Source organism: Eurypyga helias, unplaced genomic scaffold, assembly GCF_000690775.1.
Source record: "Eurypyga helias isolate BGI_N326 unplaced genomic scaffold, ASM69077v1 scaffold466, whole genome shotgun sequence".
In the NCBI taxonomy this organism is placed as follows: Eukaryota; Metazoa; Chordata; class Aves; order Eurypygiformes; family Eurypygidae; genus Eurypyga; species Eurypyga helias.
The window spans coordinates 48,712-62,506 of NW_010257001.1; the positions used below are offsets into that span (position 1 = coordinate 48,712).

The window sequence follows — 13,795 nt, forward strand, 5'->3', positions numbered from 1 at the left end:
GTGGGCCCCTCACTCACGACACACACTGAGGTGCTGGAGCGTGTCCAGAGAAGGGCAGTGGAGCTGGGGAAGGGTCTGGAGCACAAGGCCCATGAGAAGCGGCTGAGTGAGCTGGGGGTGTTCAGCCTGGAGAAGAGGAGGCTCAGGGCAGGGAGACCGCTCTCTACAACTCCCTGACAGTAAGGTGCAGAGGGGGGGTCGGTCTCTTCTCCCAAGTGACAAGTGATGGGACAAGAGGAAATGGCCTCAAGTTGTGCCAGGGGAGGTTTAGATTGGATATTAGGGAGCATATCCTCATGGAAAGGGCTGTCAGGCATGGGAACGGGCTGCCCTGGGGGGTGGTGGAGTCACCATCCCCAGAGGGATTTATTTGAGATGTGTAAGGTGCAGAGGGGGGGTCGGTCTCTTCTCCCAAGTGACAAGTGATGGGACAAGAGGAAATGGCCTCAAGTTGTGCCAGGGGAGGTTTAGATTGGATATTAGGGAGCATATCCTCATGGAAAGGGCTGTCAGGCATGGGAACGGGCTGCCCTGGGGGGTGGTGGAGTCACCATCCCCAGAGGGATTTATTTGAGATGTGTGGTCGAGGCGCTCAGGGATATGGTTTAGTGGTGGCATTGGCAGGGTTGGATCAACTGTTGGACTTGTTGATCTTAAAGGTCTTTTCCAGCCTAAAAGATTCTATAATCCTCTGATTCAGGAAACCCTCCTGTACACCACAATCCCCATCTCTGCTGCGGAACATGCCTGCACCACAGCAGATCACCTCTGCAAGTGACTTGTTCTGCTCTGCTATGACAAGTTTTCTTATCCACCCGCAACCTGCTCCTAAGCAGACACTCCGCAGAAAAAAAACCCAAACACTGGCAGGATCTAAGAGCCTCTGTGTCTCTGTTTTAATGGTGTGCCAGGTAAAGGAGGCTCCCTTTTGAGACGGAAAGCTCAGACCTGTTGAACAGGACAGGTTCAAAGCAAAATGTTTCGGTAGTTTTTCATCACACTGTCCAGTGTCCACCCCACGCAGAAGTTCCCGTCCCACCCAGCATGTTTTGTTGGGCTGCAGCTAATTCCACCTGGTTTCAGCCAGACCTGCGCCGAAGCCATCTTCCTTGTCTCACCCCGGATCCGGACGCCTCCACCCCAAGAGCATCTTCTCTCAGGGAGGGGCTGCAGAGGTTCAAATAGCTGTTTCCACTGTATTTTCAGTGGGAGTTTCATCACTATTTGGGGACTCTGTTACACTTCCAAAAGCCCTTTGGAAAGCAACACTAAGAGAGAATGTGAACTTCTGTCCCCAGTTCCCAGCCAAGAAGTAAATAACAGGGTTGATAGTGCTGTTCACACAGGCCAACGGGAGAGAGGCGGCAAAGACAAAAACTGGAAAGTCAAAGAGCCTTAGCAAGAGCCAGTAGCCAAAGTCAGCAGTGAAGAATGGGAAGAAGAAGACAGCTAGCAGGACTACAACGCAGAGCTTCCTTGGGGGATGTTGCCATGAACAGCTCAAGATCCTGGCAAGCAGGGTTAGACCAGAAAAAATCAGGATAAGCACCGACAAGAGGTAGCTCAAGACGAAGACAACAAGCGCCGCAGGGCAGAAGTAGAGGGTCATGGTGAAGAGGAAGGAGAGGGCCCAGAGCAGGGCACACACGAGCGCTGGGAAGCGCTGGGAGCGGTGGCAGGGGCAGCAGGCCGGGGGGAGGACAGACAGGGATGTCATGGCACTGAAGGCTGTCAGGAGGTAGATGCTGGCGGTGAAAGTAAAGAGGATGGCAATGTTCAACACAGTTGTCACGTCCTGTGAGACCAGCCTGTGACAAAGGCTCTCTGGGCGGTAAAATATCCCAAGGGCAATGGTGGTGGAGAGGAGGAAGGTGAAGTCAGCAACAGCCAGGCTTAAGACGTAGATGGTGATGGGGTTCTTGCGGAGGCGGGAGCTGAGGAACCAGAGGACAGCCCCATTCCCCACCAGCCCACAGAGGCAGATGAGCAGTGTGACAGGGACTTTGCTCAAGTGACCGGCTTCACAGTCAGTGCAGTTGTAGTCATCGTCCTCATCGCTCAGCAGCCTGTGACGCCAACTCCTGTTGTACGCCGTCCCACCGGGCTGACTCCAACAAGCAGTGCTGGCTCTTTCCATGGCAGGGAAGAATGCACTCACCCCTGCTGCTTCTGCTTCCCCTCGCACGGCTGGTGGGACGAGATGAAACAGAGACACCTTAGCAACCCTGCTGTCCCCCACACTAGGCTTTCCAGATCTTTGCAACCGTGTTCCAGCTTCCACGTGGGGGAGCACAGAGAGACACGAGGGATGGGAGACATGGGGAGATGGGTGGGAAATGCCTGGTACAAAAGCCTGTACAGAGGTGGAGTGAAAAATAGGGAGATGCCTCCTTCCTGGCTGTGGACAGGACAGATCTGGAGGAGGGAAATAATAAGATGAAAGGATTGTCCTTGGAGATCTCAAAGAGCAACTGGGTTTAGCAGTGGATGTGATGGGGATTCTCAGGTGTCTAATATTATAGTTGGTATTACTAAACTGTGGGGTTCCTTCAGTGGAATACTCATTTCAGTATTCCCCTTCCACCTTTTTCCACAATATCTATAGGTCTAAATATCCTAGAACAACTACTCCCGGATCAGATTTGATGCAAATTGACAAACAGGTTCAAAACCAATGAGGGGAGGCACTGATTAGGCTGGAAAAAAACCCCACACCCAGAAAAGCCTGACCTTTCACAGCCTGGAGAAATCCACTGGAGCAGACGTGCTGCAGGCTCACATCCCCTCGCGCTCGCCAGCTGCCACCCCGGTGATGAGGTTTCCTGGAATTCTCGTTTGGAAAACTGGATGGGAGCCTGCCTCAGTGAGCCGTGCAGCATCCAACATTGGGTCTTTCTCGGGTCCTTTCACAAAGCTCTTTTCTCGGTGTTAGCCAAGCAGGTCGCGTTCTCAAGGGTTCTTGCAAACAGAGAACTATTTCACTGCATTTGACCGTATCGGGGTTCTGGTTATAATCTATTTGAGAGTTTGCACAGGAAATGACTAACAAAAATGAGTCTCAGAAACTAGACCCACGGGAAAAGCAGACTGCCTCCCTGTCAGGTTCCGCTTTCATTTCATTTTAAAGCAACCCTAATCCCAAAATCTTCGTATCTTTGAAACGGCTGAACTTTTCCCCTATCCTTCCAGGGGTGTATCTTTAGGACCCTGCGCTACAAGCTTGGCGTCGCTCCAAACTTCTATTTCTGACTCAGATCTGGGTTTGCCACTCGTACAACGCAATTTCACAGCGATACTTGACCTTCAAATGGGCAGTTTCCAAGAGCATGCTACGTGCATCAAGGAGCTAACTGCATGATGAGACCTGTGCGTGAACCAGAGCGCAGGCAGGCAGGAGAGGTGACTTGGGATTTCAGGAAAACCCTTTTTTTCCTAAGGAGAGGTGAATCAATGTCGCTCACCTGGCTTTAGCCATCTGAAAGTTAAGGGTTTCATCTGAGTTGTCTTCTACACGCCCTGTGTAGCCAGGCAGCAGCCTACAATGGTTTTCTCGGGCAGACCCATGTAATTTTTAGGGAGCTGGGGTTTGGTGAGACGATTCCTAACCGAACCGACAGCAGTGAAGGTGAAATGCCAAAAGCTTCTGTTGCACCCAGGAACAAGGGGTGTTCCTGCTGGGAACTGGCACGTGTGGGGACCCCAGGACCAAAGCAGCCCCCTCTATCCCTCGCTGATGCTGTGTTTGTGTCCCCAACGACCGAATCTCACATCCTTTCACCAAGCCAACCCTTCCAAGTGCAAACAGGTCATGGATAAGGAAAGCATCAAGGTACACCAGCGTGATGCTGTGCAACACAGCACTCACTGCCCGATCTACCCTCTGCAAAAGAGTTGCTCAGGGTGTTTCATCTTCTCCTTTCACGGGCAATGTCCTGAGCATTCACCTAAAATTTTGATTTCCAACACAAGATTTACAGACACCAGTTATTTGTTTGTATCAGGATTGGGCGTGGATGTGTTCACAGGAAGTTATGTTCTCTAAATATTATGGTTCTGGTAGCAGTTGTTTCTGTGTATCAGGAAACCTAACAAAACCAACTGGCAGGCAGAGCTCATCCTCCTCGAGCTATCACCAGCGGGAGCCTTCCCATCCTATTTCAGTCTCCTTTCTTGGGTCTGTCCTGGCAGTTTGCTCCGTGGGCTTCTCCACCTGCAGCACAGAATTGCACTTTCCAACAGCCTTCAGCCCTTGGCTGGCTGGTTGTCCACCCTCTGCCCAACCTGGGAGGGTTGACCACCACTTGCTTCTTTGCCTGTCCCTTCCCGCCTCCGCGGTTACACCCCCTTGGCAGGGGGAAGATTTGGCTGCCGACGGATGCTGCCAGCTCCATCACCCAGAATGAGACAGATTTTCTCTGTCAGACTGTGGCGCAGGAGGGCATCAAGGCAGAGGGAGCTGAAAATGTCATTTCTGTCCCTCGCCAGCATCTCTTCTGGTCTGGGGGCTTCTGAGGATCAAGGTGCTCAGTGCTTTAGTACCAGGCACCAAGGTCCCAGACGAGGGTACAGGCAGGAAGAGTTGGGACATCTCCACGCGAGGAAGCAGACAAGGTACAGAACAGGGCTCAGGATGGTGGCCGCATTAACCCTGAAGAACAGAACAGATGACGCAGGACCTTCTGTACCACATTATTCCCACATTATAAACCAGGGGGCAGCGTGAGGGAATTGTCACAACTCTATAGTTTTGAGGACAAGCAAGGGCACCCCATGGAACCAGCAAGGAAAGAACTGCAATCACCAGTAAGTTACATGAAAGACACTTTTATTAAAATAAGTTAAAAATAAGTTTGAGGTGGGAACCAGCCCTGCCCCTGGAAATCTCATCGAGGGTGGTCGTATCCTAGGCGACATGTGACTGTCCACTGCTGGTCCCACTCACCCGACCCGGCAAGCGGTCTGCCCCTGCGGGTGCTGGCCGGGGTGCAGAGGCAGGGCTGTCCCTCCCCAGGTACCAGTCTGCAGCCACAGGGGTTAGGCAGCAATTCCCATCACAGGGGTCTCACCCACCTCTTGGGAATCTGCCCTCTCTTCAAAGACCCTCTGAAGAGCCACTTTGACGGATCCTCTGAACCTGGACTTTCCGTAGCTCCCAACCAGGACATAAATAACCGGGTTGATGCTGCTGTTGACAGAGGCCAGCAACAGGCAGATTTCAAAGACAAAATTAACGTAGACAAAGAAGTTGAGGAAGATCTGGACACTGAGAGGGATGCCAAAGAGGAGGAAGAAGAAAACAGCGAGGAAGATGACGGTGTACAGCCTCGCTGGGTGGTGTTGCCAAGAGCTACGCCTGAGCTTGATGAAGACGATCACGTTGGAAAGCACCATCAAGGGAGTGAAAAAGCAGAAATTGAGAAAGCACAAGGTTCCAAGGACCCTCCAGCAGTGTTGAGAGTGACCCAGGTCGCACACGAAGTACACCAGCCCAGCAAGGACAGAGGCGAGGGCCCAGAGCAGGCAGCACATGACGGCTGACAGGAGCCTGGGGCGATGGCATCGGCACCAGAAGGGCCAGAGGACACCCACACCCCTCTCCACGCTGATGGCAGTGAGGAAGTAGAGGCTGGCGCTGTACATGAGCAGGACCATGGAGTGAAACAGCGGCAGCACCCGCAAAAGCTCCGGCTGAGAGCAGCTGAGCATGGGCATGTGGTATATGACAAGGAAAGCCGAGGTGCAGAGGAGAAAGCAGGTGTCGGCGACGGCCAGGTTCAGGAGGTAGGCGGTGAAGGGATTCTTCCTGAAGCGGAAGCCAAGGAGCCAGAGGATGGCCCCGTTCCCCACCAGCCCACACAAGCAGATGACCAGCGTGATGCTACCGGTGACGATTTCAGGGACGTGTTCTGCAAAGCACCTGGTCCCGTTGTGTTCATCCCCGTAGTTCGCACTCTCCATAGGCGCCGGGGACACCGTGCTCCAGTCACGGATCACGTTGTTGGGATTTCGGTCCATCCTCCTCCTCTCTCTCTCGTGCTCACCTGGGGAAAGGCAAGAGATGAAGGCAGAATTAGTGACTCTTAGGTCTCCAGTACTGTGAATGTCCCCTGGTCATTCAGTATTACCCCCTCCCCCACAGGCTACAACATCAACAAACTGGAGAACATAAGAGCTGAGCAGAGAATAAATGGAGAGGAGAGGAGAGGAGAGGAGAGGAGAGCAGAGCAGAGCAGAGCAGAGCAGAGCAGAGCAGAGGAGAGCAGAGCAGAAGATAGCATGGATACCAGGGTAGAGGAAGAAGGATTAGGTGGGAAAAAGGCTGAACTTGTCTCTTTCAGTCAAATGCCTCAACCATTGAGTTACAGAGCCCAGCTCCCTGCAACTCTGTGGGTCATAGCTTCTTTCCTAGGAGGGAAAAGCTCCAGGATGGCAGGAGACAGACAGAAAGCTGGAAGAGGAATGGAGGGAGAAGGAAAAGGCATGCAGAGCTGTTTGCCCTTGAAGGACTGAAAAGAGCTGAGGAAGTGAATGGGAAGAATGGAAAGACCGAGGAAGAGCAGAGCAGCGTGTCCCAGTAATAGGAGCAGAGATGAGACCAGGACCCCTCTCACCAGGCGCTGGGGAGGTCCAGTGAGTACAGAATCCTTCCGCAGCTTTAGTATCCCAGAGCTGCGAAGTCCAGTCCTCTCTGTCAGACTTCCACATGAAATTTTATAAAGCTGCCATTCCAAAACCGTTCCAGAAGAGAACTGGCCACCAGGAACAAGGTATCTCCATGATAAGGCTCCTCCAAGGCTGCGTGGGGCCCTGGCACCCTGTCTCTTCCTCAGCTCGAGGCCAAATGGGCCCTGGGAGCAATGTCCGGGGTTTCTGCTGAGGGGCGGGTGGCTGTGGGCCCGCGGACGTGCCAGGGCTCGGTCATCCCTGAGAGCAGCGGAAGCAGATTGCCAACGAGTCACCCTCACGGGACGGGTGTTGCAGACTGAGCTGCTGGTTGCTTCAAACGCTTCCTCTTTGCAAACCTGCCGTCGTGTTGAGCACAAATTATCATCTTCCTTCTCATTTGTTTCTTCTGCACTAAAACGTCCCCGAGCTGTGTCACAGTTCCATCTGTGGGCGTGTGCACTCTTTGCTGTCACGCAGAAGGCACCACCCCCACATCAAGCCCGGGGAAGGGGTGCTCGACACAGAGCCCGCTGAGCTGGGCACCTCCATCACCCCTTGCACAGGGAAGGCGGAAGGGAAGCGGGACGGAGTGACGCAGCCCCAGGGACAACACAGATGCTGGACCAGCCCTTCTGACGCTGGAGGGTGGGCGGCTGCTCCGTGCTCCGTCCTCACGTCCCAGCCAAGCTGAGCCCTTGGTGGGGACTGTTGCCCACCAGTGATCTCTGAGCGGCGGGAACCTCCTCACACCCGTGGCCCCATCCCTTTGCCCTCCTCCAAGCATCTTTTTCGGGGCCAGGGAGATCCGTCCTGCTTCCTTCTGACACAGAGCAAACCAAAACCGATAGCTCAGAGCAAAACACTAGAGACACCCAGAGTGAGGGGAAGAAAATGCAAAAGGCTGGGAGAGCATCCTCCAGCCCCGGGCTGCCTGCACTTCCATCCCAGCTCCCGCCCGGCCGCGGGCAGAGGGGTGGGGGGGATGCGGCGTGATGGGGCGGCTTGGCTCAAGTGGAAGGTGAGATACTCCTGATGTTAGCTGAGAGTCATGATTTGGCATGAAACCCAGGCTCCTCCAAATCCCTTAATAAATAACACTTATTCACATGATAATGAAGCTGGATGGAAGGAGAGCTTCGATGCCATCACCTGCCCCGACCGGCCCCAGCCCTCCAGCAGCCACTGTCTGGTTCCGAGAGCAGCTTCAGCTCCCCGGGGACCCTGGGAAAGGGATGGCACTGCCGGACTTCTTTGTATATTTAGAGAAAGGATGCAACAGAAAACAAAATTAAAAGGAGATTCACGGAGGGAATAATAGCAGAAACGCGCCCAGCATCGATTTGGTTCCGTTTCCCAATTGTTTGTAAATAATGTTAAATATTTGTTTAATGGGGTTAATGTGATAAATAAATAACAAATAGTAAATAATATATGCCACTAATAGTAAATAATAAACTGTGGATGGCAAATAAAAAACTGTGGATGGTAGATAATAAACAGGAATTTTATTCACAGGAATTAGTGAATAAATAAATTATAAAGAATAAATAATTAATTGCTAACACAAATAGAAATAGAAAATAGAAGATAAATTCAGCTATAAATAGATAATAATAAATAACTGTTGTTACTATTATTAACACGATGAATAATGTTGATAGCTGCTGTCGGGCGGGCAGGGGTGTGCATGAGGCTGAGGGATGTGGTTCCTGACGGCAGCTCCTCACCTCGGGGGTCCTGGCACACCCGAGGACGACCAGCGCAGTGACAGTGATGTTCATTGGACTCTTTTCACTTTGTGGCAGCCACTGAGGCACCAAAATCTCTGATTCTTCATCAGGGTGACAGTTAATAACTCCCACTGATGTGGTGGCAGCCGTGCTGGGGATAAGGGTGAAAAGTGCCCTCACGTCCACATCCCTAAAGGCACCTTTTGGCATCTTTTTAAATGTTGAAGTTCCTTCTCTCTATGGTAAAATATAAAAATATTAAGAAACAAAGTCACAGTCTTTAATTAAACCTGGAGTTTTTCCCACTCTGAAGTCACACAGCGCTCATAAATGACCCCTGTGGCTGACCCACAAGTGAGTTCTTAGAAACCCTCGGGTTCTGCCCGGCTGCCTCCGCAGGGAGCCGATGCGTTTCATTTTGGGGCTGCACCGACAGCACGGGCTGTCGCCTCACAGCATCTCTTCTGCGCAGCACCCTTTCCTTCCCAGGACCGCCGTCAGCTTCTCTCTGGAAGACTCCGCTCTGTTTTGTATCCCCTTTTAGATCACTATGATCCCAGGAAAAAACAAATAAAGCTGAAAGCCGAGTTGGAAATGGTGTTTCACCATTCCTGCAGCCGTATCCAGGGGCCAGCTGGCCAAAACACCAAACCACAGGAACATATGTGTGAACTGAACTTAATTAATCAGCATTCCTCTGCCTCCAGCTCCCGCTGCGCTGCTGGGGAGGGCTCGAGCGGAGACACTCATTTCCCAGCAGAAATGTCCTCATACAACCCACCCAGCAAGCACAATAAGAAATTCAAACAAAATTAGAAACCATTCTAACAGGGAAGTAACAAAAATATATGATTGATAGCAAAGGGCAATCCTTTCACCCAGGATTGTTTAAAAGGCCTAAGAAAAGTTCAAGTATCTTAGTGATGAGCTGCCAAGTGTCCAAGTGAATTATCCCGCTGCTGAAGCTTGCAATAATTCCCACTGCCATCTCCAGCTCTCTCTGCCTTTGTCCCAGATGTCTATCCAGCCACAAGTCCTTGGGGCCAGTTTGTTCCAAATTCCCCCTCGGCACATCCCCAGCATCTGCTGTGGCTGCAGAGGAGTGGGCAGGGGGTCCCGGTGCGGGATCCTTTGGGAAGCTCCTGCTCGCTGTAGCAATGTGCTGGGCTGGATGGGAATAGTCAGCCACTGCAGCACCACGGGCAATACGCTCTACCAGCTCCAAACCAGCGCTGTGGAGGGGCTTCTCCTTCATCCCTCGCAAAAATCAACCCAAAGTTAACTTCGTCATGCCAAAACAATGTTAGGATTAGCTAAAAATGCCCTGGCCATGCAATAACAGGCTGTGTAAAATGCAGCGCGGCTGCACGGCAGCTCCGACTCCCTGTTGCTCCCAAAACTTCTGTTCAGTCAGATTTCTATGTGCCAGAGGGAAAACATGACCTTATACTTCCTTAATCCATCTTCAGCCAGTGTGAATCAGCAGGGGTCTGCAGCACGGAACCTCCCGGCTTCTGCAGGGTGTGCTTCACCCTCCATCCTCCTCCTCCGGAAAGGCTGAGCCCAGCGCCGGGTGAGACCCGTTACAGCATCCATAGCCATGAACAGCACCACAGCATCCCAACGGCTCGCACTTCCCAGGCGTTTTTTCCTCACTGAAACATGCCTGAATATGGTTCTGCGTTCATTTCGGCTTTCCCCAGCGAACAGATCTTGCGAACCCTCTGCCCTGAGGAGTCCCCGGTGCCAGGCAGGAATCCATGGAAGCAGGAGGGGAGATGTGAGCTGCGCCAGCACTCGGGGGCTGAGAAAACCCTGGTGTGCTACCGAAGTCCCTTCGCAGAGATGTGGCACGAAGCGATTCCAGCAAGAGGCTGAAAACCTTTCCGTGTGACCGAGGGGCGATGCTGCCTGCCTGAAGTCTGTTTTCTTAAGATAAAAACAGAATTCTGGAGAAAAACTCTATGTCGGCTGTGAAATCTTACCGATCTGTGTCCACGAGCCATCTCTGTCCCTGCGAGCACTTGGAGGAGGGAAGGTGCCCACTGATACGAGAGAGATAAGGAGGCTCCCGCATGACTTCTCCCCGGAGTTCTTTTGCTTTGGAGCTCGCACAGCCTTGAGTGGAAATAAACAGCACAGATCCTTAAGGATTTGCACAAGGAGAAAAGAAAAATCCAACCTCTCTGTGTCACGAGAGAAGGGAGCCGCTCCCTCAAGCCCGGAGGATGTAACGCTGGCAATTAGGAAGTGGCTTGAATTGCACAAAATGAGAGGATTTATTGTTTTAAGTAAAGGATTGTCCCCTGAGGTGTAAGAGCACGTTAAACACGGTCGCGGGTCATGGCACTCAGATTTCATTTTGCTGTCTTCTGTAAACTTCGCGAAAGCCCCGTGAGGGTGCGTGCCCTTCTGCACTAGGCTGTCTTTGTGATGAGGAGTTTATGAGAAGGACAATTCCCCACTCCAAAAGAAGTGGCCATGAGGATCGTGTCCAGTGGCCGCTGGCCGGAGCTGTCCCGTCTCCAGATGAATCATCCCTCCCACTGACAGCAGCGGGGCTGATAGTGCTGTTTCTGTGGAAGTGGTTAAATGCGTATGAGAGAAACCCTCCTCCTTCTTTTCCCTATAACAAAAATAAAAACAAGCTCCTCCCATTCACCCCAAAAAAATCAAGAAGAGGGAAAAGGTGATGCTTCCTGTTCATATGCACTTTACCAGGTAAAGAAAGAGACACAGGGGAAAAAAAAAAAAAGGCAGAAAAGCGATTCCTGTCATCCCCAGACTAATGTCTCCATCCGCTTCGCTAAACCTCCTTGGAAAAAAAACAGTTTCTCTAGGAACCCCACGTACTGGTTTGAAAAGACAGTGCTGCCCTCCCCATGTATGGCAGGGAATTCCCAGTCTCCGGCCAGTTGCGATATGTTCACCTGTATTTCCCAGCTGAGCGGCCGGAGGGAGATGGATGGGAGCGCCGCGGAGCTGAACGGGGTTGAGGTCAACTTGGCTGCAGCCAGCCTGCCCCGGTAATTAACGGCCAGGGAATAGAGGGCTTCCCCCTCATTCCCACCATTCCGTATTGTGGATCACTCCAGTGCCACTCACACTGACTCAGAATGCTAGATTTAGCCTTAAAAACAAAGCAACCAAACAGACAACACCAACACCACCACCCCCCGTCCAAAAAGAAAAAGAACCTTGAAGTCAGCACACAATAATTTCTTTGGGAACAAACATGTCACTTCCAAGGAACCAGGGATGTGCACACACCACGGTGTGCTAAGACGGCTGGAGCGGCTCATTTCTGGATGCTGAAGATATCTGAAGAAGGAGTGGGAGGTTTCATTCAGAAATCCTCCGGGCGTTGCCGTCTCGCAGTGCCACAGACGCAGAGGGTGCCCGTTCCCGGGCTGGCCCCGTCCATCCCACCTGGAGTGCGGAGCCTGGGAATGCTGCAGCAAAGATGCTCCTTCCCTGCCAACTCTGCAAACTGGGAAGCAGCGCCGGCAAAGGCTGACGGGGGTGGCTGCGGGGGCCATGGTGGTTTGGATAATGAACTCAGCGGGGGGATGCGGGAGCAGGGAGAGTCCTGCAGCTCCTGCCAGCGTTCCCAGTGCTCGCGGCTCAGCAATGGGGCTGATAAGTACGGGGATAATATTAGTTTACTATCCCCATTGATATGAAACCCTTGGAAATGACTCCACCCTTACCAAAAATGGATGGTTTTGGTAATGGTGAATGCTAAAATGCTGAAAATGGATAATGGGGTAAATCCAGTGTCTTTGGGAGTTAATTTTAAGCATTTTCTCAGGGTCCCTGTGGACTGTGCGGGCTACCAAAGGAGTGGGATCATGTAAAAACAGCCACAACCTTGAGGAGGAGGATGTGCCACTGGTGAAGAGCTGGGGAGGGCTGCAGCTCACTGTATCAGCCCACAGGGAGGGGGAGCACAGCACCCCGAAAGCTGGTCTGTAATAGCTTTCACTGCATTATTATGGGGTAACAGGATAATTATTCTGGGCTGTAAGCGCTAGTATCGTCATAACCTGGCTGAAAATAACTGTTTGTTGTCCTTCAACTGGGCTGTCAAAGCCCATATCAGACTGACAAGAAATGCTAATTCTTGGTTCCGGTTTGAAGGTGTGCTCCCTTGGGCCCAGGGAGGTTTTGGCGATGATCCCTGCGCTCTTCCCAGAAGGGGAGTCGCTTCTGAGAAGCACCCAGCAGCTCTGCCAGCACTGCCAGCCTCGCCAGTGCCGCCGGCATCACCAGCTCCGTCAGCACTGTCAGCATTACCAGTGTTGCCAGCATTGCCAGCACCACTGGCATCACCAGTATCACCAGTATCACCAGCATCGCCAACATTGCCAGCACCACCAGCATCACCAGCATCACCAGCATCACCAGCATCACCGGAATCATGCTCTGCTGCTGGAGGGGCGATGCCCCCCCCGGGAATGCTGAGCTACAGGGAGCCCTGCAACAGGCAGGGGAGAAACAGAGGGAAGGCAGTCAGCGAGTGGATCATTGTTCAGGGAGGAATGTTGCTAATCAGGAGTAAATTAGGAGTTCACAAAATTTTGCTTGCGGAGCTTCTGGCAAAAGCCACTTCCTTTGTGGGGAAAAAAAAAAAAAAAAGAGCAAGAGGAATAAAAACAAGGAAGCGGAGCTCTGACGTAGCCAAAGTTACAAAACCATTCCCAACTCCCCCGTGACCCCACTGTGTCTGGGGGAGCGGAGAGCCCTGCGAGAGGCACACCAGGGAGAGGACGCGGAGAGGAGGCGGCACAAGGAGACCAGGGACCTCCTGGTGACCAGGGGACTTTCTTCTTCATGCAACTGTCCTGGGAGGGTTCGCTTCAGGATATGGATCCGAAGGGAGTGTGACATGCCAAGACGCTGAGGCTGGTCTGTCTGAGCCCAGCTGGAAAGACAGCCCCTGCCTGCTGCTTCTCCAAAGCTACCAGTTAAGTGCAACGTTTTCCTCCATCCCTACTCCACCTTCCTTCCCTCCAGCATCCACTGCCAGCAGCTACATCCCTCCCACGCTCTCCTGGTGACCGGCAGCTCTCTTCCCAGGTCCTCTCCCCGCTGCTCTGCGCTTGCCTTCTGCATCTCCTGGTGAACCTCCCTCCTCTCCCACTCCCACCCCACAATGTTCACAACTCCCCTCCCTGGCATGTCCCACCTGCTCCCCACTGATGCTTCCCCAGCGCAGGGACTGTGCAGCTCAGCTCCAGCTTCTCCAAGCCACTAACTCCCCATTTGCTCTGCCCGCAGCCGGGGACCACATCCCATCTCCCGCCATGGAGCTGAACCAGACATCCCCACCTCCCACATCGCCCGTGCTGGAGACCGATGGAGAAGACCCGTGCAGGATAGAGGTCACCGACGTGGTC

At 52.6% G+C, this 13,795-nt stretch overlaps 3 protein-coding genes across 3 annotated transcripts in view; 1 reads left to right on the forward strand and 2 right to left on the reverse strand.

The window, feature by feature from the left end:
• Window positions 1-1,177: 1,177 nt before the first annotated feature.
• LOC104511283 (proto-oncogene Mas-like) lies at window positions 1,178-2,137 on the reverse strand. Its single transcript, XM_010153838.1, has one exon. The coding sequence runs from the start codon at window positions 2,135-2,137 to the stop codon at window positions 1,178-1,180; it is 960 nt and encodes a 319-aa protein (XP_010152140.1).
• Window positions 2,138-5,034: 2,897 nt separating this feature from the next.
• LOC104511284 (mas-related G-protein coupled receptor member D-like) lies at window positions 5,035-6,015 on the reverse strand. The gene has a single exon (XM_010153839.1). It carries the CDS (start codon window positions 6,013-6,015, stop codon window positions 5,035-5,037), a length of 981 nt encoding a protein of 326 aa, XP_010152141.1.
• Window positions 6,016-11,318: 5,303 nt separating this feature from the next.
• LOC104511285 (proto-oncogene Mas-like) overlaps window positions 11,319-13,795 on the forward strand; it is a gene marked incomplete at its 3' end in the record, with an annotated part of 3,204 nt that continues 727 nt past the window's right edge. Inside the window, exons 1-2 of the mRNA XM_010153841.1 lie at window positions 11,319-11,422; window positions 12,624-12,696. Coding sequence (XP_010152143.1) covers window positions 11,319-11,422; window positions 12,624-12,696 — 177 coding nt within the window. The remainder of the gene's footprint in view (window positions 11,423-12,623; window positions 12,697-13,795) is intronic.

Bases quoted from the DNA above. Each gene is read 5' to 3' on its own strand.
- LOC104511283 (XM_010153838.1), bottom strand. From the start codon at position 2,137: ATGGAAAGAGCCAGCACTGCTTGTTGGAGTCAGCCCGGTGGGACGGCG.
- LOC104511284 (XM_010153839.1), bottom strand. From the start codon at position 6,015: ATGGACCGAAATCCCAACAACGTGATCCGTGACTGGAGCACGGTGTCC.